The sequence below is a fragment of the Oncorhynchus tshawytscha genome, linkage group LG03, assembly GCF_018296145.1.
Source record: "Oncorhynchus tshawytscha isolate Ot180627B linkage group LG03, Otsh_v2.0, whole genome shotgun sequence".
In the NCBI taxonomy this organism is placed as follows: domain Eukaryota; kingdom Metazoa; phylum Chordata; class Actinopteri; order Salmoniformes; family Salmonidae; genus Oncorhynchus; species Oncorhynchus tshawytscha.
In genome coordinates this window covers 73,599,971-73,621,436 of record NC_056431.1, presented here as the reverse complement: position 1 = coordinate 73,621,436, position 21,466 = coordinate 73,599,971, and the positions used below count along the sequence as shown (strand labels likewise).

General features: G+C 43.8%; 1 protein-coding gene across 2 annotated transcripts; it reads right to left on the bottom strand.

Moving 5' to 3' along the window:
- Positions 1-1,353: 1,353 nt before the first annotated feature.
- Positions 1,354-20,404, bottom strand: LOC112243382 (interferon alpha/beta receptor 1a). Of its 2 annotated transcripts, none has more exons than XM_042319996.1 (7): positions 20,216-20,404; positions 9,137-9,263; positions 7,560-7,744; positions 6,268-6,428; positions 4,428-4,581; positions 4,112-4,269; positions 1,354-3,956 (listed from the first exon to the last, which is right to left on the bottom strand). In XM_042319996.1, the coding sequence occupies exons 1-7, from the start codon at positions 20,265-20,267 to the stop codon at positions 3,576-3,578; spliced, it is 1,218 nt and encodes a 405-aa protein (XP_042175930.1). In that variant the 5' UTR covers positions 20,268-20,404; the 3' UTR covers positions 1,354-3,575. The 2 variants fall into 2 exon arrangements, with proteins under 2 accessions (XP_042175930.1, XP_042175931.1); XM_042319997.1 differs by lacking the exon at positions 20,216-20,404 and adding an exon at positions 19,556-19,579.
- Positions 20,405-21,466: the final 1,062 nt, after the last annotated feature.

The window sequence follows — 21,466 nt, the reverse complement described above, 5'->3', positions numbered from 1 at the left end:
AAGTCCTATAATCGACATAACCTGAAAGGCTTCTCAGCAAGGAAGAAGCCATTGCTCCAAAACCGCCATTAAAAAAAAGCCAGACTAAGGTTTGCAACTGCACATCGGGACAAAGATCGTATTTTTTAGAGAAATGTTCTTTGGTCTGATGAAACAAAAATAGAACTGTTTGGCCATAATGACCATCGTCGTGTTGAGGAAAAAGGGGGAGGCTTGCAAGCCGAAGAACACCATCCCAACCGTGAAGCATGGGGGTGGCAGCACCATGTTGTGGGGGTGCTTTGCTGCAGGACGGACTGGTGCACTTCACAAAATAGAGAACATCATGAGGAATGAAAATGTGGTTATATCGAAGCAAGATCAAGACATCAATCAGGAAGTTAAAGCTTGGTTGCAAATGCATTTTCCAAATGGACAATGACTCCAAGCATACTTCCAAAGTTGTGACAAAATGGCTTGAGGACAACAAAGTCAAGGTATTGGAGTGGCCATCAAAAAGCCCTGACCTCAGTCCTATAGAAAGTTTGTGCGCAGAACTGAAAAAGTGTGTGAAAGGCCAACAAACCTGACTCAGTTATACCAGCTCTGTCAGGAGGAATGGGCCAAAATTCACCCACCTTGTTGTGGGAAGTTTGTGGAAGGCTACCCAAAACATTTGACACAAGTTAAACAATTTAAAGGCAATGCTACCAAATACTAATTGAGTGCATGTAAACTTCTGACCCACTGGGAATGTGATGAAAGAAATAAAAGCTGAAATAATGTCCTCCACAATTATTCTGACATTTCACATTCTTAATATAAAGTGGTGATCCTAAATAACCTAAAACAGGGAATATTTACTGGGATTAAATGTCAGGAATTGTGAAAAATAGAATTTAAATGTATTTGGCTAAGGTGTATGTAAAACTTCAACTTCAAGTGTGTGTGTGTAATATGCACACACACACAATCCAAATGTTGGCACTCCTTCCATCTATTATGGTTTGACAGAAAGGTAATAAACCATCATTTCTCCCTTTAAGGGGACCTGACCTCAACCCCTCATTTTCCTAACCCACAGATCACCGTCCGTATCCCCTATAGCAATCCTGTGACTTCCTCCCGTCCACCCAACACATTCCAAAGCCATCTGGTTCCTACAGATAACCATCAATTTCTGATGTAAAAACCAGTCGCTATCACTCCTTAAATAAGATAAGATTCTGGGTTAAACTCAGAAGTATCAATAACCTACGTTCGGCAACATGTTCACAATCACATCTTCCCGCCCCAGTGTTAATTTATTAATCACAGACTACACTACAAAAATCAGTAGTGTCAGTATACAATAAAAGGCCTGGGGCAAAGGGGTATGAGATGAGATACTTTCTTTAATATGAATTCAACTCCATTTGGAAGCAATAGTGTACAGCATATTTGGTACAACACCAGGTCCGTATTATGGCAAGAACATCTCAAATAAGCAAAGAGAAATGACAGTCCTTCATTACTTTAAGACATGAATGTCAGTCAATGCAGAACATTTCAAGTGCAGTCGCAAAAACCATCAAGCGCTATGATGAAACTGGCTCTCAGTATTGTACAGCATGCCCAACGATATACAATGCGACAATATTTTGGGAACACTATTCACTACTTAACTCACATTAGGTAAATATAACTCTGCGTCAGACGTCAGCTTGCTATAAAGCGCAGACGATAAACATTAGCATTGGCTGTGGTTATGAGGCTTTGACAGATGCAAGGTATGGTGATTTGTTAATGCATTTGGTTTCATGTCACTTCTTATCCAAATGCTTTGCTGATTATTTCCTTGTTCAACTTTGACAAAATGTGGTGGAAAAACCTCTAGGCCAGGGCTGCCCAACTCTCTTCCTGGAGATCCACCGTCCTGTGGGTTTTCAGTCCAACCTTAATTTAAAACATACCTGATTCTACTGATTAGCTGCTCAACAAGAACTTAACTAGCTGAATCAGATATGTTAAATTAGGGTTGGACTGAAAACCTACAGGACAGTAGATCTCCAGGAAGAGGGTTGGGCAGCCCTGCTCTAGGTGGAAGTTGTTCCACCTCAGCGAACAAACCATCAGAAAGAGGAAGAGAGACATCAATAAACATAGACCTTCAGGGATTCAGTTCTTGTTTAAGACTCAGGGGCCCAATCAGTAACAGTTGGACCAAAGCACCTTTCAAAACAAAGATGAAGTCAAATAATAAAAAGGTATCAGAGAGAAAACATGACACTTCCTGATGTCAGATTCTATAAGAATCATAAAAGGACAAAACTAATTAAATGTTTCTAAAAGTAACACAATAAAAAACAACAGGCACTCAGATGTGGCAGGGCAAACCATCACGGATTACGGCCCAGTCCGTCACCCGGGCAGAGCTCCCTGCTATCCAGGACCACTATACCAGGCGGTGTCAAGAGGAAGGTCCCAAACGTTGTGAAAGACTCCAGCAACCAACCACAGGGCACCATGTCTGGAACCAACACGACCCTGAACAGCTTCTATAACCAAGCCTTAAGACTTCGAAATAGCTCTTCAAATGGCTACCCGGACTACGTGCATTGACTATGTACACACAGGACATTCAGTACTTACACTGACAACACACACCAAATACACTGCTGCCAATGTACTGTCTATCATCTATACTAAGCACACACACAGGACTCTCAAACATTCAGTACTTACACTGACAACGCACACCCACACCCGAAATGAACTGCTGCCAATGTACTGTCTTATCTATCCAAGGCACACACACACACACAAACACACGACAGGATTCGTTTTGAAGATGAATTAACCAGAACCATTCCTTTTCAAGAAAATGTCTTGACTGGAAAAATAGGTTGATTTTTTTGGGATTGAAATGGTTAAAACTGATACCCTGTTGTTTAAACACAATGAGCTACCCTGTTTCCCCCTGGATTCACACACTGCACAGGACGCTAAATGGAGCCACGGTCTCAGAATTCACTGGAAACAAGAAAGTACGCCCTTGGCTGTGACCAGCCGAGTCTTGAGATGAGATAAACGTGTTCCAAACTACACTAAAACATGTCCGTCATTACACCGGCCATAGAAAAGCAAGATGGACTGGGGTCTTTTAGACATCTTGAAGTCAAATGGGCCCCCCCATACTAAATCTGACATTTTAAAGCTTGTTTCTATACCCTTGGAAAAAACCCCACAGCAACATGGGATTCATTAAGTCCACTGATGATACAGTCCCAAAATGTTTTGCATGTCAACCGATACGTTTTCAAAATATTGGACTTTCAAGTAGCAGTTGACATGCAAAACATTTTGGGACTGTATCAACAGTGCACTTAATGAAACAATATCATAAGATAGTTTTGGAGTAGATGTTTCCTTTAATGTAGGCAGGACAGGTGACGATGCGTCTTTGGCTCAGAGACGTCATCGTCTTCAGTGTCCTTTGAGGAAAAGCAGCAAGACGGAGACTTGAGAACATTCTGTGCAACCATTCTCATTTCCTCGTTACAAACCACCAACCATCATTGATGCTTTCCACCCAGCTCTCCTCTCTCCATTTCTCCTCAGACGCAAACATCCACAACCCCCTCGTCCAGATCTCTTTCGTCAGCCGACTCTCTCCCCATCTCCTCCATCTTGACCTGCTCCAGTGTCTGCCAGGAGTCCACTTCCTGGTCTCTCCTGATTGGCTCCCCACCACTACGACCCTGCTGGGCGGAGCCTCCCTCTGTGGAGTAGATTCCAGAGTCTCCGCTGTCCTGGCGGATGTGCCTGCCGCTGTCCTGCTCCAGCTCTGAGGGGGGCGCTGTGAGGGAAGGAGGGACGTGTATCTCCAGTAGCACCACCTCAGGACAGATGGTCAGCTTATCACAGCACAGCTCCGCCTCTGAATCAGCAGTGAGGAGGCGGGGCATGTCGGAGCCGGGGGAGGAGTCACAGAGGTACTGGGGGGAGGGGAAGAGAGAAAGATAAAATTGTCATTGCTTATTCCCAACCACCCTTAAACATCCAGACACACCCACCAACCAAGAGGATGGACGGTACACCTGGATATTACTGTTATGCTGTTTACTGTTGAGTAAGCATTTGTGAGGCCTACCTCCTGGATGTGTGCAGGCAGCTGGATAGAGGGGTAAAAGGTGTTTTTGAGGACTCTGTAGAACCTGAAGAAGGTGTAGGAGGGAAGCAACACAAGCAGGAAACACACCATCATGGAGACCAGGAAGTACAGGAAGATCTGCCCGTACGGGGTGTCACCTGAGGACGAGGACAGTCACACTTTAGTGGCCTTATTATGTAATTACTCCTGTAAAACACACTCTCTGGCATCTCTACACACATTATACAGGTAGGTAATTTGTCAAGCAATTTGGAAACAAATCTCCAAGTCTTTAGTGTGAAGTGGTCATTCCTACCCTCCGTCTGCATGCACTGGGGTTCTGTGTAGCTGCTAGTCTTGTTGTAGTAGTCGTAGCGAGACTGGATCATGACACAGTACCACGTCCAGGCTTCCAGCTCAGGCAGCGTCACCAGGTTGTTGCTAGAGTCCAACACTTTAGGCTTCAGACCCTGAACATCCAATAAGAACACGTTATAAAATCAGACAGGGTTGGGATACGCTGCCCTCTCTTGCACTACCCCCCCAGACATTCCACTTATTTCACCCATTCCAGTAGGAGCACATGGGATTCTAGTGGTGAACTCATCAAGCCCTTCACAAGTTGAATCAGATGTGCTAGTCCTGAATACGTCTAAAAAAGTGGAACGGTTGGGGGTACTCCAGGAAAGGTTTGGGACATAGGTATGATTTATATATCATCTCTATCTGCTCTGGTGTAACACAGGGACACAGCAGAAGGGTTATTGATGTTGTTTCAACTGGAAGAGTTCCAGAGAACATTAACACTTCAAAACCTTCCAGAATACAAAGCACCATCATGGAACACTTCAAAACCTTCCAGAATACAAAGCACCATCATGGAACACTTCAAATCCTTCCAGAATACAAAGCACCATCATGGAACACTTCAAATCCTTCCAGAATACAAAGCACCATCATGGAACACTTCAAATCCTTCCAGAATACAAAGCACCAACATGGAACACTTCAAATCCTTCCAGAATACAAAGCACCATCATGGAACACTTCAAATCCTTCCAGAATACAAAGCACCATCATGGAACACTTCAAATCCTTCCAGAATACAAAGCACCAACATGGAACACTTCAAATCCTTCCAGAATACAAAGCACCAACATGGAACACTTCAAATCCTTCCAGAATACAAAGCACCAACATGGAACACTTCAAATCCTTCCAGAATACAAAGCACCAACATGGAACACTTCAAATCCTTCCAGAATACAAAGCACCAACATGGAACACTTCAAATCCTTCCAGAATACAAAGCACCAACCAGTCCCTGCATAATGCTAAATAACTCACGGACACTAGAGAAGCTAAACCAAGTTTAATTCTTCCCAAAGGGTCATTACAGCGGTGATTCGGGACAACAAAAAAAACACTTCACACAAGCATTGATATTTAGCCTAGGAGATAGGGTTAAGTCTCCTCTTCCACAACCCAACAGCCAATGTTAGACAGAACCTTGGTGATATCTGTTCTTCCTCAGTTAATCTGACCTCTACCCCAAAGTGCTCACTCCTCCCCAACTCACGGCTGTCATGGTTATTGATACCAGACTGTGGTCTCTTCTCCTCCCAGAGGATCCCTGATGGCTAACAATAACATATCCTGACAATGTAAATGTCACATTACCCTCTCTCCCTCAGTGACATATCCTGACAATGTAAACATTACATTCTCTCCCTCAGTGACATTGTTAGGTTCTAAGATCTCCACCCATCGCCCCTTATCAATGCCTGCCACATGTAATCACTCAACATATTCCAAGCTTAGTTGTCTTACTAGAGAGACCCATTAACTCCTCACTCCTTTACATACTATGGCTCTGATCTATCATGTCTTTAATATCGCAATGTTCAAAGTCTACCCCGAATCCAACAATAGAAAAACACACTTGTGTTCCTATCTTTAAGTTTGTTGTTTAGAATGTTACATGTTGTAGCTTCTGGTATTTTATAGCAGTCCCAGGTTTACTGAGGGGAGGCCCAGGTGACAGCAGTCCCAGGGTTACTGAGGGGAGGCCCAGGTGACAGCAGTCCCAGGGTTACTGAGGGGAGGCCCAGGAGTCTTTAGAGGCCACAAAACAAGGCAGAAGGTTGTGCCAGTACCTGAGGGTCATCAGAGCGGCTCCAGTACAGGATGCGGTAGTACAGGAAAAGGACGTGTTCCTTCATGGAGTGCTGGGTGCTGGTCAGGGGGTCAGAGATGGTCACATCCAGCAGGTTCCCCACAGGAGCCAGCTCCACCCTGGACGGTGGGCCCAACGAAGCTAGACAGGGGGAAGAACAGATAAGACCAAAATAAACTCACTAATAATCAATAGTTGCCATACAGGCGACTCCAGAGTCCTGGGAATGATTCTTGGTGAAGGACAGATTAACTGTTTGTGAGTGAGTGTAGTTGTGTGCGCGCGCGATGATAGTGTTGTGTGTGTGCGGGAGGATATGTGCAATACACCGATGCATGTCTTGTATTCAAGATCCTAAATGGCCTGGCTCCGCCTCCACTCCACTTTTTGTTAAGAAAACCCAAACATATGGCAGCAGATCCTCAAGGTCTGCCATGAGAGGTGACTGTATAGTTCCCTTAAGGAAAAGCACCTTTAGTAAATCCATTTCCTCTGTGAGAGCGTCCCATGTCTGGAAAACACTGCCATCAGACACACATAACTGCACCACATATCACACTTTCACAAAATGGCTAAAAGGTCAATCAGATTTGTGAACATGGTCACTAGCTGTGTGTTGCCATTTTCCCATGTTGTCTGTAGCTTGTGAGGTGTGGAAACACTTTGTTGCCTTTATGAATTTTGTCTTGCTGCTATCTGTTCAATGTTGCTCTGTCTGTATGCTACGTCTTGCTTGTTCAATGTTGCTCTGTCTGTATGCTACGTCTTGCTTGTCCTGTTGCTCTGTCTGTATGCTACGTCTTGCTTGTCCTATGTTGCTCTGTCTGTATGCTACGTCTTGCTTGTCCTATGTTGCTCTGTCTGTATGCTACGTCTTGCTTGTCCTATGTTGCTCTGTCTGTATGCTACGTCTTGCTTGTCCCATGTTGTTCTGTCTGTATGCTACGTCTTGCTTGTCCTATGTTGCTCTGCGTGTGCTCACTGCTCAATGATTGTCTATATTGTAATTGTTTTTAATAACCTGCCCAGGGACTGCGGTTGAAAATTAGCCGGCTGGCTAAAACCGGCACTTTTACTGAAACGTTGATTATTAATGTGCACTGTCCCTGTAAAAATAAAATAAACTCAAACAACACACGCTTGTGGCTGTTGGTGTGTAGGTGTTGGTGGGCGTTTAAATGTGTGAATGTTCGCAACTGTGTTGATTTTCTTCTCTCATTTAGTTTTTCCCATCTGTGCCCAAGTCTGTCTGCCTTCTCCCATTCCTCTCACCATCGATATCAGGGCAGAAGTCTTTGTTGACCCAGTGTGAGTTGACTCCGTCTGCGCTGGCTCGGACTCGGAGAACGTACATTCCCAGGTAGTGCAGATCAGAACCTGTGAGGTCACAGAGGGTGCGTGTGGTCCTTTCACACACACGGCTCCAGTTCTTCATCTTCATCTTCATCTTGTACTTCCTGTTGGGGAGCGAGCGAGAGGGTCAGTGATGAGGCAGTCTTGGCCTAATACCAGATCATGACTCTCATGGTGGTAAAATAAAGCAGACGAGTCATCGTGTGACCTGTAGGAGGTGAACTAGGGTATCGTGTGACCTGTAGGAGGTGAACTAGGGTATCGTGTGACCTGTAGGAGGTGAACTAGGGTATCGTGTGACCTGTAGGAGGTGAACTAGGGTATCGTGTGACCTGTAGGAGGTGAACTAGGGTATCGTGTGACCTGTAGGAGGTGAACTAGGGTATCGTGTGACCTGTAGGAGGTGAACTAGGGTATCGTGTGACCTGTAGGAGGAGAACTAGGGTATCGTGTGACCTGTAGGAGGAGAACTAGGGTATCGTGTGACCTGTAGGAGGAGAACTAGGGTATCGTGTGACCTGTAGGAGGAGAACTAGGGTATGTGACCTGTAGGAGGAGAACTACGGTATGTGACCTGTAGGAGGTGAACTAGGGTATCGTGTGACCTGTAGGAGGTGAACTAGGGTATCGTGTGACCTGTAGGAGGTGAACGACAGTATGTGACCTGTAGGAGGGGAGGTGAACGACAGTATGTGACCTGTAGGAGGGGGAGGTGAACTACAGTATGTGACCTGTAGGAGGGGGAGGTGAACTACAGTATGTGACCTGTAGGAGGGGGAGGTGAACTACAGTATGTGACCTGTAGGAGGGGGAGGTGAACTACAGTATGTGACCTGTAGGGGGGAGGTGAACTACAGTATGTGACCTGTAGGAGGGGGAGGTGAACTACAGTATGTGACCTGTAGGAGGGGGAGGTGAACTACAGTATGTGACCTGTAGGAGGGGGAGGTGAACTACAGTATGTGACCTGTAGGAGGGGGAGGTGAACTACAGTATGTGACCTGTAGGAGGGGGGAGGTGAACTACAGTATGTGACCTGTAGGAGGGGGAGGTGAACTACAGTATGTGACCTGTAGGAGGGGGAGGTGAACTACAGTATGTGACCTGTAGGAGGGGGAGGTGAACTACAGTATGTGACATGTAGGAGGGGGAGGTGAACTACAGTATGTGACCTGTAGGAGGGGGAGGTGAACTACAGTATGTGACCTGTAGGAGGGGGGAGGTGAACTACAGTATGTGACCTGTAGGAGGAGGGGGAGGTGAACTACAGTATGTGACCTGTAGGAGGGGGAGGTGAACTACAGTATGTGACCTGTAGGAGGGGGAGGTGAACTACAGTATGTGACCTGTAGGAGGGGGAGGTGAACTACAGTATGTGACCTGTAGGAGGGGGAGGTGAACTACAGTATGTGACCTGTAGGAGGGGGAGGTGAACTACAGTATGTGACATGTAGGAGGGGTCTGCGGGGGTGGTGTGAGTGAATCTGGTGACTTACGCCATGTACTCTACAGTGAAGGTAACAGAGTTGCCTGTGGTTGTCTGGTCCCAGTCCCACGTCAGTACATACTGTGTGTTCAGGGTGAGCAGAGTCAGGTTCTGAGGTTGAGGCAGCTCTGCAAGCACTGGAACACAGAGAGTAAGACAGGCAGACCGGGTCACTGAATAGTTCTTCACTGTTTGGTACCGTGTTGTTTACATGTTAAATGATGGGAGTTGGATATTATCAACTGATTCGGCAGCAACTTTGAAGTTAAAATAGCCTAAACATTTGCATACTTTAGGCTGTTGGCCTGGGGGTAGGTTTAGGACAGTCAAATACCTCTTTCCCCCTGTTTCCTCTCTCCACCCTACTGATGTTACATTTGCAAACCCCTTTGGATAACAGAGATTCTGGGAACATCAGAAGGTGCGGGGAAATTAACTATATTCTGGTAATCCGACCAATTGAACATATGCGGTGGTACTTAATGAATATGATGTCAGTTCGGTTGTCATCTGAGACATTATCAATGATAAGATGACAAACTCTACTGTGGAAAGTCTAAACATGAGAGTTATCGGATTCACATGGAATTGTTGTTCAATATAAATGTTTGAATATGAAATTATTCATAATGGGATGAAATGTGATTTTAGCTTCTAAAATGTGAGATTTGGGTTTTCATAAGGTAGGGCTCTGCTCAATCAGTGGCCCACCCCTGTGAAGGGACATGGACTATAAAACTTTTCAAACACGCCCTCCTATCCCTTCCTATATAAAGCCTTGACGACAATGTAACCTCCTGTTCCGAAGATGTGAGGACGACGGTCCAATGTCAGAATGGTTCAGGTAATAACTACAGAACGAAGCCAACATCAGCGTGAGCTTTGGTTGCGAATGGTATGACCTTTGAACTCTTATTCACTACAGAATTGATACCTCCTAGCCGTTGAGTTAGCAACAGCAGCTGCAAATGCAGGTTAGGAAGGAACAGACAGAGTATCCCATCTACCACACAACAACGTATCCAATTTACCAGCAGAGACATTCCTCAAAGGACTCGGTTGGGCAACACGGCCTTCCATCTACCACCAACCTACCGAAGCGCAGCTCAGAGTAAATATTGATTGTATTTTCCTTTTCCAAATGGGCAGTAATTTAGAATGCATAAAATACTGTATTTACGATAGCATAGCTTCACCCTTTGTTCCACAGTCTTCCCGCTGTTTCACTCAAACCCAGCCCTTTTCTTTTGTGTAACAAGCTGTCAAATCTGTTCCGCACGCTTAGGGATGTTTTCCTTTATGATGTAATTTGTAATCAAGTTATGATTTAATTATGTGCATGTTTAATTGTGTGATTAGTTAGGTATTTAGTAAATAAATAATTAAACCCAATTTTGTATTGCTGATTCAACTTGTTAGCCAGGGTTCATGCAGATAACCAAGAATTTACAACTTTCAGATGAGACTGAATTAAGATGATTGACTGCTATTGATGTAAAATATTACTAGGTCTTTAAGAGTTTATTTGGAGGATAACGGCTCTATAAATATTATTTTGTGGTGCCCCAACTCTCTAATTAATTACATTATTAGCTCAATCAAGTAATATTCATTACGGATAAATTATTTTATAGAATAGCATGTCATATCACTTAATCCGGCATAGCCAAATACACGACATTGTATTTCTTCACAGCCAACCAATTCACATGTCCTGTGGACAACATGAAATATTCAACAAAGAGGAATTGATCCAATATTTAAAATCTCTGAAGAACAAATAAGCAAACACACCCCTGTGGTGAGAAAGAAACAATTGACTGGCAACAATGACAGTGACCTCACTAGCCAGCCAGCGTTTCAATTGGCCGATTCCACGCCAGCGTTTCTATTGGCCGATTCCACGCCAGCGAGAAATATTTTCAGTATGTCAGAATGTTCTTGTAATTCCCACATAGGAACAGCATTGAGAGGATGTTTAACATGCTGTTTACAGCAAACTGTTATTATTATTATTATTATTATTATCATTTAAACATGATTAAAGTGGCCATTTAAGACCCTAATGAGCTGTAAACACGTAGATAAACATGATAGCCATCTTGGCGTCATTATAACTCCTTGTTGCGTTCTCTCAAATATGGAGTATGTCTAGACTATAAATTTTTTTTAAAAAAATTGTCACATTTAATCAACATTAAAAATATTGATATCTCAAACGGACACTTTTCGATTTAGCTTATTTTTTTAGACATACCGTTTGTAAACAATATACTCTTCTTCAGAAGAAACATTTCCAGAGTAGGCCCTGGTACTTTTAATGATATGATCCATCTATTACATAGAAATGGACATTATAGATCATTAACCAATCACAGCCCTCCTTTAGGATTGCACATTCAGCAAGTCACCAGCAGATGGATTGACTTTGAATCCATTTTCCCCATTCACTGTGTTGGTAGTGCTCATAAACTGATTCACACAGAATTAGCAGAGCCCACTCTGGAAATTTGATGTACTTGTAGAGTATTAAAATTGGTCGGAAGCCGAAAAAGGAAATTCTTGAGGACAACAATGCTTACTCCACCTATGCTCTCCAGTAAACATTAAATCACATTTTTATTTTACCTTTATTTAACTAGGCAAGTCAGTTAAGAACAAATTCTTATTTTCAATGACGGCCTAGGAACTGCCTGTTCAGGGGCAGAACGACAGATTTGTACCTTGTCAGCTCAGGGGTTTTGAACTTGCTACCTTCCGGTTACTAGTCCAACGCTCTAACCACTAGGCTACGCTGCCGCCCCGGTTTTATCTGGTTGCTCTGTGACTGCAATTACTTGAGAACAAAATTTGACTACAATAAAGTAGCCAATGTCTTTGCAAATGATCCAAAACAAGCCACGTATAGCAACATGCTTCAAATGAAAACTCAAGATGTAACAGCAGGCTATAGGCTCATTACACACGAAAGAGAATTGTCTACATATTGAACCCAAGACCGTCATATCCCAGGGCAGTGACACTAGGTGGTACGCTACAAACCCTGTAATAGATGCATCAACTTGATTTAAAAATTGTCCGTCTGGTGATGACAGCACATTTTGTTCCAAAAAGTTGGATTTTCAGTACTGATTGAATGTTTAGTCATCTTTGGTTATTATTTTTTTCCTTAAAACAGCTGTTGGGTTCAAAGACACTCATTTTATCACATAGCTAACAAAGTTAGTAAGCATGGAGTTTGACTGCACACGTCACACGAGCAAGGGATGATTATTATGTTGTTTGACCATCTTTGAGATGTTTCTGCAACTTGGGAGTCCACGTGGTAAATTCAATTGACTGGACAAGATTTGGAAAGGCACACCTGTCTAGATAAAGGACCCACAGTTGATAGAGCATATCAGAGCAAAAAAAACAAGCCATGAGGTCAAAAAGGAATTGTCCATAGAGCTCAGAGACAGGACTGTATCAAGCCACAGATCTGGGGAAGGGTACCAACAGAAATTCTGGTCCCCAAGAACACTGTGGTCTCCATCATTCTTAAATTAAAGAAGTTTGGAACTACCAAGACTCTTCCTAAAGGTGGCAGCCCGGCCAAACTGAGCAATCGGGGATCTGACCAAGAACCTGATGGTCACTGACAGGTCTCCAGAGTTCCTCTGTGGAGATGGAAGAACCTTCCAAAAGGACAACCATCTCCGCAGCACTCCACCAATCAGGCCTTTACAGTAGTGGGCAGACGAAAAAATAAAAGGCACATGACAGCCCGCTTGCAGTTGGCCAAAAGGCACCTAAAGGACTGACAATGAGAAACAAGATTCTCTGATCTGATGAAACCAAGATTGAGCTTTATGGCCTGAATGCCAAATGTCACGTCTGGAGGAAACCTAGCACCATCCCCACGGTGAAGCATGGTGGTGGCAGGATAATGCTGTGGGATGTTTTTCAGCGCCAAAGACTGGGAGTCTAGTCAGGAGAGGCAAAGATGAATGGAGCAAAGTACAGAGAGATCCTTAATGAAAACCTGCTCCAGAGCCCTCAGCACCTCAGACTGGGGCGAAGGTTCACCTTCCAACAGGACAACGACCATAAGCACACAGCCAAGACAACACAGTAGTGGCTTCGAGACAAATCTCTGAATGTCCTTGAGTGGCTCAGACAGAGCCCGGACTTGAACCCGATCGAACATCTCTGGAGAGACCTGAAAATAGCTGTGCAGCAACACTCCCCATCCAACCTGAGAGCTTGAGAGGATCTGGAGAGAAGAATGGGAGAAAGTCCCCAAATACAGGTGTGCCAAGCTTGTAGCATCAAACCCAAGACGACTAGAGGCTGTAATCGCTGCTTCAACAAAGTACTGAGTAAAGGGTCTGAAAAATTGCTTTGTCATTATTGGGTATTGTGTAAACAGATTAAATTGATAAAAAAATAAATCAATCTTCCTTTGCATCTCATCCAACTGATGTTACCTAGATAGATGCTAGCTGATACTGTTGCATAGCAACTGAGTTGGTCGACCAGTTTAGAACTCTGAGATAGGGCTGAAAGATGTCAGCATTGTTAAGAATGCTAAAAAAAAAAAGATTTTTTAAATGGTAGCACATCCTTAGTTTTTAAATGAGCAGAAATGTGCCCATGAGAGAGACACATTGTGAATGTAATAAAAATGGTTGCACCAAAAACCTGTTCAGTTCAAATGGATTTACTCTATATAAAAATATATATTTATTTTATAAGTGCCCGAATACCCTAATGCTAGCGACCTTGCCCGAATACCCTAATGCTAGCGACCTTGCCCGAATACCCTAATGCTAGCGACCTTGCCCGAATACCCTAATGCTAGCGACCTTGCCCGAATACCCTAATGCTAGCGACCTTGCCAAAAATCTGGTATAATGGTTCTCTGTAACAGCCGGACGGATCATGACGAGAGGCGGTGTGTCGCGTTCCGCCTGTCAAGTTGATTTGCAAATGTTCATCGATAGTGGTGTCATATTGGCTTAGATATGACAGTAGAGATTTTAATTTAACAATTGAACTGCAAAAACAATGCACACTATAGTTGAGCCAACAGAAACGACTATAATATTGTTCCAACGAAAAGGGGGTGTTTTTATTGATATTTTGTTTTGTTTATATTAACAAAGTCATGTTAACATTTTTACTTAAGAATCAAGACAGGCTTCTCCATATGTTCGAGTACACTATAAGGAGTATAATGATACCGTCATCATAAGGCATGTATATATATCTTAAAAGAGCCTAAAATGGCCATTTTCATCATAATTCCCCCCCCAAAAAAGTGTACAAATTTAAAAAGCATTTCAAACCTTCTTTTCCCCCCCAAAATAATGTACTTGAGAATGTGTGTGTGAGAATGGCCAGAACCAAAATCAGAGATATTTTCCACTCCTGCTGGTGTGGAAAAAACCTTGTAGAGCTTGCTTGACTGAGACCCAATGCCTCAACAGGATGTTGCATCAGATGGGGGCATCTAATTTAGAGGGAACAGTTCCCCTAACATCTGTGTGTGCTAAGCTTCAGTGCACCCTCTGACTCAAATCTGTATCATTTTCTCCTCTTTCTAAATCAGGGGGGCAAAGTCGGGGTGCCTGCTAAACCAAGTATAACTACAAGAAATCAAAGATGTGTCAAATTATATCCAGCTCAGGGGCTTCAGCTATGCATTTGTTTTGCTAACTAAGTGGCTAGATGTCAAGATTTAAGTTTATTGGTCACTGTGGAGACATTCAATCCAATCCTGGATAGAGATCCTCCTGTTGCCTAATTTGTTCTGTGCATGACTATGACTGGTTATGACGTTTCCTCTAACTCAGCCTTTGCACTCCAAAACAGAGTCCACGGTGTTGGAGTTATAAAAAAAAAAAAAGTATGAGGGTGTGACAGAAAGCTAACCATGGTTTCGGGAATCATCACAGGTTATAAATAGCTTGGCTACAATGAAACCAGTTACACTGCTGATGATAAATAACAGTACATTGAACATGAAGTATGACACATCCAAGAGCCAGAAAGTGACTCAACCATAAAGGAATTGTACAGTGTGGAGAACAGCATAACTTTCGAAACTGTCACTGAAGCACTGAAACCGATTTGGAACATTGGAATTCAGGAAACTCTAGGCTAGGGTCTGCTGACTTTAGTTCCTCTTCCCTGACCTAACCTCTCCAAGTCTATTAAAAGGTTGCTAGAGGGTCTTAGGCTACAGGGCAATTCCACAGTGACAGCATTAAACTGTGACTCAAGATTTTTCACTTAAAAATGAATGCCAAGGGCCCCCTCCCCCCCCGGGTGGGGCAGTGGTCTAAGGCTAGGCTAGTGCTAACTGTGCCACCAGAAACTCTGGGTTTGAGCCCAGGCTTTGTCGCTGCCGGCCGCAACCGGGAGGTCCATGGGGAAACGCACAATTGGCCTAGCGTCGTCCGGGTTAGGGAGGGTTTGGCCGGCAGGGATATGCTTGTCTCATCACGCACTAGCGACTCCTGTGGCGAGCCGGGCGCAGTGCACGCTGACCAGGTCGCTAGGTGTACGGGGTTTCCTCCGACACATTGGTGCGGCTGGCTTCCGGGTTGGATGAGTGCTGTGTTAGGAAGCAGTGCGGCTTGGTTGGGTTTCGGAGGACGCATGGCTTTCGACCTTCGTCTCTCCCGAGCCCATATGGGAGTTGTAGCAATGAGACAAGACAGTAACTACTAATAATTGGATAACACGAAATTGGGGAAAAAAGGGGGTTAAATGTATTTTTATTTTTAAGTATGCCAAACAAAAACCATCGACTTCAAAAGTTTAACAAGCCATACATCTCTATGCACAAGGACTACTTTTAACAATTTACACTGAACATTTATGAAAATACATTTGCAGGAAGAACTACACAGATGCAAAGTTTGGCAAGAGAATTTCAGTAAAATCTCCCTTAACTGAACATCTCCACGTTTCCCAAAAAGTCTTAAATATTTGCTTTGAATTCAAATTCAACGATATCTGCAAAAACAAAGGGGCGTTAGCTATGACATGACACATTGACTCTGAAAATATATATTTTCAGTTATTGACCTACAGTAAATAAAGTGGATTTACACCCAGTAACAGAATTTAATTACGGGTCTCTGGTCTGTACTACACAGAAATGCATAATTAATTATGGATATGAATGTTATTCTCTTCATGGTGATGTATCCTATGCAGGGCTCTAGTGTCGACCATTTTACGCGCATATGGGAATAAATATTTTGCTATGTGACGAGGATTGTTTTTACATCGGAGCACCAATGCGCAAATATCCTACAATATGTGTGTTGTCCGGACCAAATCTGAACCAAGCATCGACATCTATGTTTTACAATTTTGGCCATACAAGTACAGCTCCGGCGGCAGGGTAGCCTAGTGGTTAGAGTGTAGAGGCGGCAGGGTAGCCTAGTGGTTAGAGTGTAGAGGCGGCAGGGTAGCCTAGTGGTTAGAGTGTAGAGGCGGCAGGGTAGCCTAGTGGTTAGAGTGTAGAGGCGGCAGGGTAGCCTAGTGGTTAGAGTGTAGAGGCGGCAGGGTAGCCTAGTGGTTAGAGTGTAGAGGCGGCAGGGTAGCCTAGTGGTTAGAGTGTAGAGGCGGCAGGGTAGCCTAGTGGTTAGAGTGTAGAGGCGGCAGGGTAGCCTAGTGGTTAGAGTGTAGAGGCGGCAGGGTAGCCTAGTGGTTAGAGTGTAGAGGCGGCAGGGTAGCCTAGTGGTTAGAGTGTAGAGGCGGCAGGGTAGCCTAGTGGTTAGAGTGTAGAGGCGGCAGGGTAGCCTAGTGGTTAGAGCGTTGGACCAGTAAGCGAAAGGTTGCAAGTTGAAATCCCCGAGCTGACAAGGTACAAATCTGTCGTTCTGCCCCTGAACAGGCAGTTAACCCACTGTTCCTAGGCAGTCATTGAAAATAAGAATTTGTTCTTAACTGACTTGCCTAGTAAAATAAATAAAAAACAGTGTACGCAACTCGTGTGATCTAATGTGTACTGTAAGGTACTGCTTTATTGTACTCTACTGTGCTGTCCAAATTTGTGTACCCAACAATGGTGTGACTATGAATTCCAAATGTAGCCAATTCAATGGCAGAAATTCCGTTACCGTTTTTTTTTCATAAATTCCGTTAACAATTTGGTAATGGAATTGTTTTAATCAATTAATAATTCCTAAACAAAATATCAGTAAAACGAATTGATAGTAACAAGTAAAGTTAGAACTTTGTGACCTTTCATCATCCTCCCTCATGAAAGACACATTTTAAAATACACTACATGGCCAAAGGTATGTGGACACCTGCTAGTCAAACATCTCATTCCAAAATCATGGGCATTAATATGGAGTTGGTTCCCCCCTTTGTTATAGCAGCAGTCTCCACTCTTCTGGGAAAGGGTTCCACTAGATGTTGGAACATTGCTGCAGGGACTTGCTTTTATTCAGCCACAAGAGCACTTGTGAGGTCGGGCACTGATGTTGGGCGATCAGGCCTGGCTTGCAGTCGGCATTCCAATTCATCCCAAAGGTGATCGATGGGGTTGAGGTCAGGGCTCCGTGCAGGTCAGTCAAGTTCTTCCACACGATCAACAAACCATTTCTGTATGAACCTCAGTCTCCCGAGTGGTGCTGCGGTCTAAGGCACTGCATCTCAGTGCTAGAGGCGTCATTACAGACCCTGGTTCAATTTCAGGCTGTATCACAACTGGCCGTGATTGGGAGTCCCATAGGGCGGCGCACAATTGGCCCAGCGTCGTCCGGGTTTGGCTGTCATTGCAAATAAGATTTGCTCTTAACTGACTTGCTTAGTTAAATAAGAAATAAAAATACACACAGAGGATGCCTGGTTATTCTTTAAAAGTGCTTTCCTCACCATCTTAAGTAAGCATGCCCCATTAAAACATGTTGATGTTCTGAAAGGGCGGAAAAATCTGTACCGCGACAAATCAGCTGGGCTAGACAATCAGGAACGTCCAAAATTATCCGCCACAATTGTTGCAACCCCTATTACTAGCCTGTTCAACCTCTCATATCGTCTGAGAGACCCAAAGATTGGAAAGCTGCCGCGGTCATCCCCCTCTTCAAAGGGGGAGACACCCTAGACCCAAACTGTTACAGACCTAGATCTATCTTACCCTGCCTTTCGAAGGTCTTCCAAAGCCAAGTTAACAAACAGATCACTGACCATTTCGAATCCCACCGTACCTTCTCCACTATGCAATCTGGTTTCAGAGCTGGTCATGGGTGCACCTCAGCCACGCTCAAGGTCCTAAACGATATCTTAACCGGCATCGATAAAAGACATTACCGTGCAGCTGTATTCGTCGACCTGGCCAAGGCTTTCGACTCTGTCAATCACAACATTCTTATCGGTAGACTCAACAGCCTTGGTTTCTGCCTCGCCTGGTTCACCAACTACTTCTCAGATAGAGCTCGCATGGCTTGTTGTCCGGACCTCTGGCAGTCTCTATGGGGGTGTCACAGGGTTCAATTCACATGCAGACTTTTCTCTGTATACATAAAACGTCGCTCTTGCGGCTGGTGATTCTCTGATCCACCTCTACGCAGACGACACCATTCTGTACACCTCTACCCTAGTAAAACTTCATAAAGACTTCGGCGATGTCATTTACAAAATAGCCCCAAACACTCTACTCAGCAAATTGGATGCTGTCTATCACAGTGCCATCCGTTTTGTCACCAAAGTCCCATATACTACCCACCACTGCGACCTGTACGCTCTCGTTGGCTGGCCCTCACTACATATTCGTTGCCAAACCCACTGGCTCCAGGTCATCTATAAGTCTTTGCTAGGTAAAGCCCCGCCTTATCTCAGCTCACTGGTCACCATAGCAGCACCCATGCGTAGCACACGCTCCAGCAGGTATATTATTTCACTATATTGTTTTTTTGTTGCTCCTTTGCACCCCAGTATCTCTACTTGCACATCTTTCACTCCAGTGTTTAATTGCTAAATTGTAATTTTACTTTAAAAAATAAAAATAAACTTTATTTAACTAGGCAAGTCAGTTAAGAAAAAAAAAAATCATATTTTCAACGACGGCCTAGGAACAGAAGGTTAACTAACTGCCTGTTCAGGGGCAGAACGACAGATTTGTACCTTGTCAGCTTGGGGATTTGAACTTGCAACCTTCAGGTTATTAGCCCAATGTTCTAACCACTAGGCTACCCTGCCGCACCGACTGAATCTGTGTTGTTGTTTGTGTCACACTGCATTGCTTTATCTTGGCCAGATCGCAGATGTAAATGAGAACTTGTTCTCAACTGGCCTACCTGGTTAAATAAAGGTGAACGAAAAATAAAATAAACTCAATGTAAGCGTGAATCGATTCCCAATTGCGGCACGGTTCTAGAAACAAATCCATTTCCTTGCATATCACATCAAAATCAATACTTACTGTACACGGTTTTAAAAGGTGAACGCAGTTGCAGCCGACATTATTTTTCAGTGTATAAACAAAGACAGACGCCGCAAATGTGTAAACACAGTTGTTCAGAGAAGCAGATAGCGAGCTACTTAGCACGGGTCACGTCAGTCCGTCCGTTTCCCGTTAACAAGCGCTGTAACGTGAAAATATGGCCGTGTGGCTAACAGACTAAGCAGCTCTGCTAGGGCGAGAGAAAAATGGTCAGAAGGTGGAAGTAACTAGCATGTGTGGTCTGAATGCTTGGAGCAACCCTTACACCTCGAACCAGAGCACTCCTAATTTATTTATTTTTAAAAAAAAGGTACATCTGACAATGCTCTGATTTTTCTAAAACGTCCGGAGCACCATCTGATACTCCACAGTGAATTTACGAACACACCCCGTGTAGGCGAAGACATAACAATATTGTATCCATATACATCATCGGGTCGACATCTATATTCATGTAGTTAAACACACGGGGTTCAGCCACTGACGTACCACCCGCCATTAGAAACTAATGTTTAAATAGCTCTCAGATATTACAAATCAAGTCGACATAAAACCCACCGAGTTTGACCGAAGGTAACGTTAGCTATCCATTTACAGGGATCTCTAACTACAGCTAAATGAGCTAGTTGCTGTACTTACCATTGGTTATTGGGAGAGACCAGAGGAGAACGAGTGCAAAGCCCACCTTCATGATGAATAATGATTATTTAACAAGTAATCCAACGGTACGTTTTTCCCCCAAAAAACTACATTCGCAGATCGTTCATCTTCCCACTCCCAGCTTTAGTTGCTGTGGAACATCACCGGATAAACAATCCGATATGGACGCCAAGGAAATGACTTATAATGGAGACGTATGAATGACGTCGGAACTCATTAACTTTACTCTGATTGGTCCTACGTGATTACGTTTTTTGTACGTAGTTTGCGACACAGTCGTCAAGACATGGATGAGATCAATGGATAATCAGATATTGGAAAATACATAGAAGGATAGTTAGATATATAGCTAGCTAGTTAGTTTGCAACAATAGTTTAATTTATTTTATTTTATGCTTGGTAGATTATTTTGTTTAGTTTTACAAGGTTGGTGAAATTCAGGAGGGGTGAATGTAACAGTTGTTAAAATGCTTTGTGAATTTCACCAGGTTCACATATTAATATAGCATGTTGATTTGTTATTATGCATGCTTGCAAAAATAATTAAAGAGCAGCAGTAAAATAACAGTAGCGAGGCTATATACAGAGGGTACCAGTACAGGGTCAATGTGCGGGGGCACAGGTTAGTTGAGGTAATTGAGGTAATATGTACAAGTAGGTAGAGTTAAAGTGACTATGCATAGATAATAAACAGAGAGTAGCAGCAGTGTAAAAAAAGGGGGAGGGGCAATGCAAATAGTCTGGGTAGCCATTTGATTCGCTGTTCAGGAGTCTTATGGCTGGGGGGGTAGAAGCTGTTAAGAAGCCTTTTGGACCTAGACTTGACGCTCCGGTACCGCTTGTCGTGCGGTAGCAGAGAGAACAGTCTATGACTAGGGTGGCTGGAGACTTTGACAATTCTTAGGGCCTTCCTCTGACACCACCTGGTATAGAGGTCCTGGATGGCAGGAAGCTTGGCCACTTCCTTAATATTAGATTTCATGCAACAGCTGTTATTTACAAATGGACACAGACCGCCACCCCTTGTCTTACCCGATACAGCTGTTCTATCTTGCCTATGCACGGAAAACCCAGCCAGCTGTATATTATCCATGTCGTTGTTCAGCCACAACTCGGTGAAACATAAGATATTACAGTTTAATGTCCCGTTGGTAGGATAGTTTTGATCGGAGCTCATCCATTTTATTACACAATGATTGCATGTTGGCTAATAGGACTGATGATAGAGGA

Excerpts from the sequence above, each read along its gene's own strand:
- LOC112243382 (XM_042319996.1), bottom strand. The coding sequence starts at position 20,267 with ATGAAGGTGGGCTTTGCACTCGTTCTCCTCTGGTCTCTCCCAATAACC. Across the intron at positions 9,264-20,215 it reads GTCTCTCCCAATAACCAATG|TGCTTGCAGAGCTGCCTCAA; the intron begins GTAAGTACAGCA and ends TCTGTGTTCCAG. Across the intron at positions 4,582-6,267 it reads GCCGCTCTGATGACCCTCAG|GGTCTGAAGCCTAAAGTGTT; the intron begins GTACTGGCACAA and ends TTGGATGTTCAG.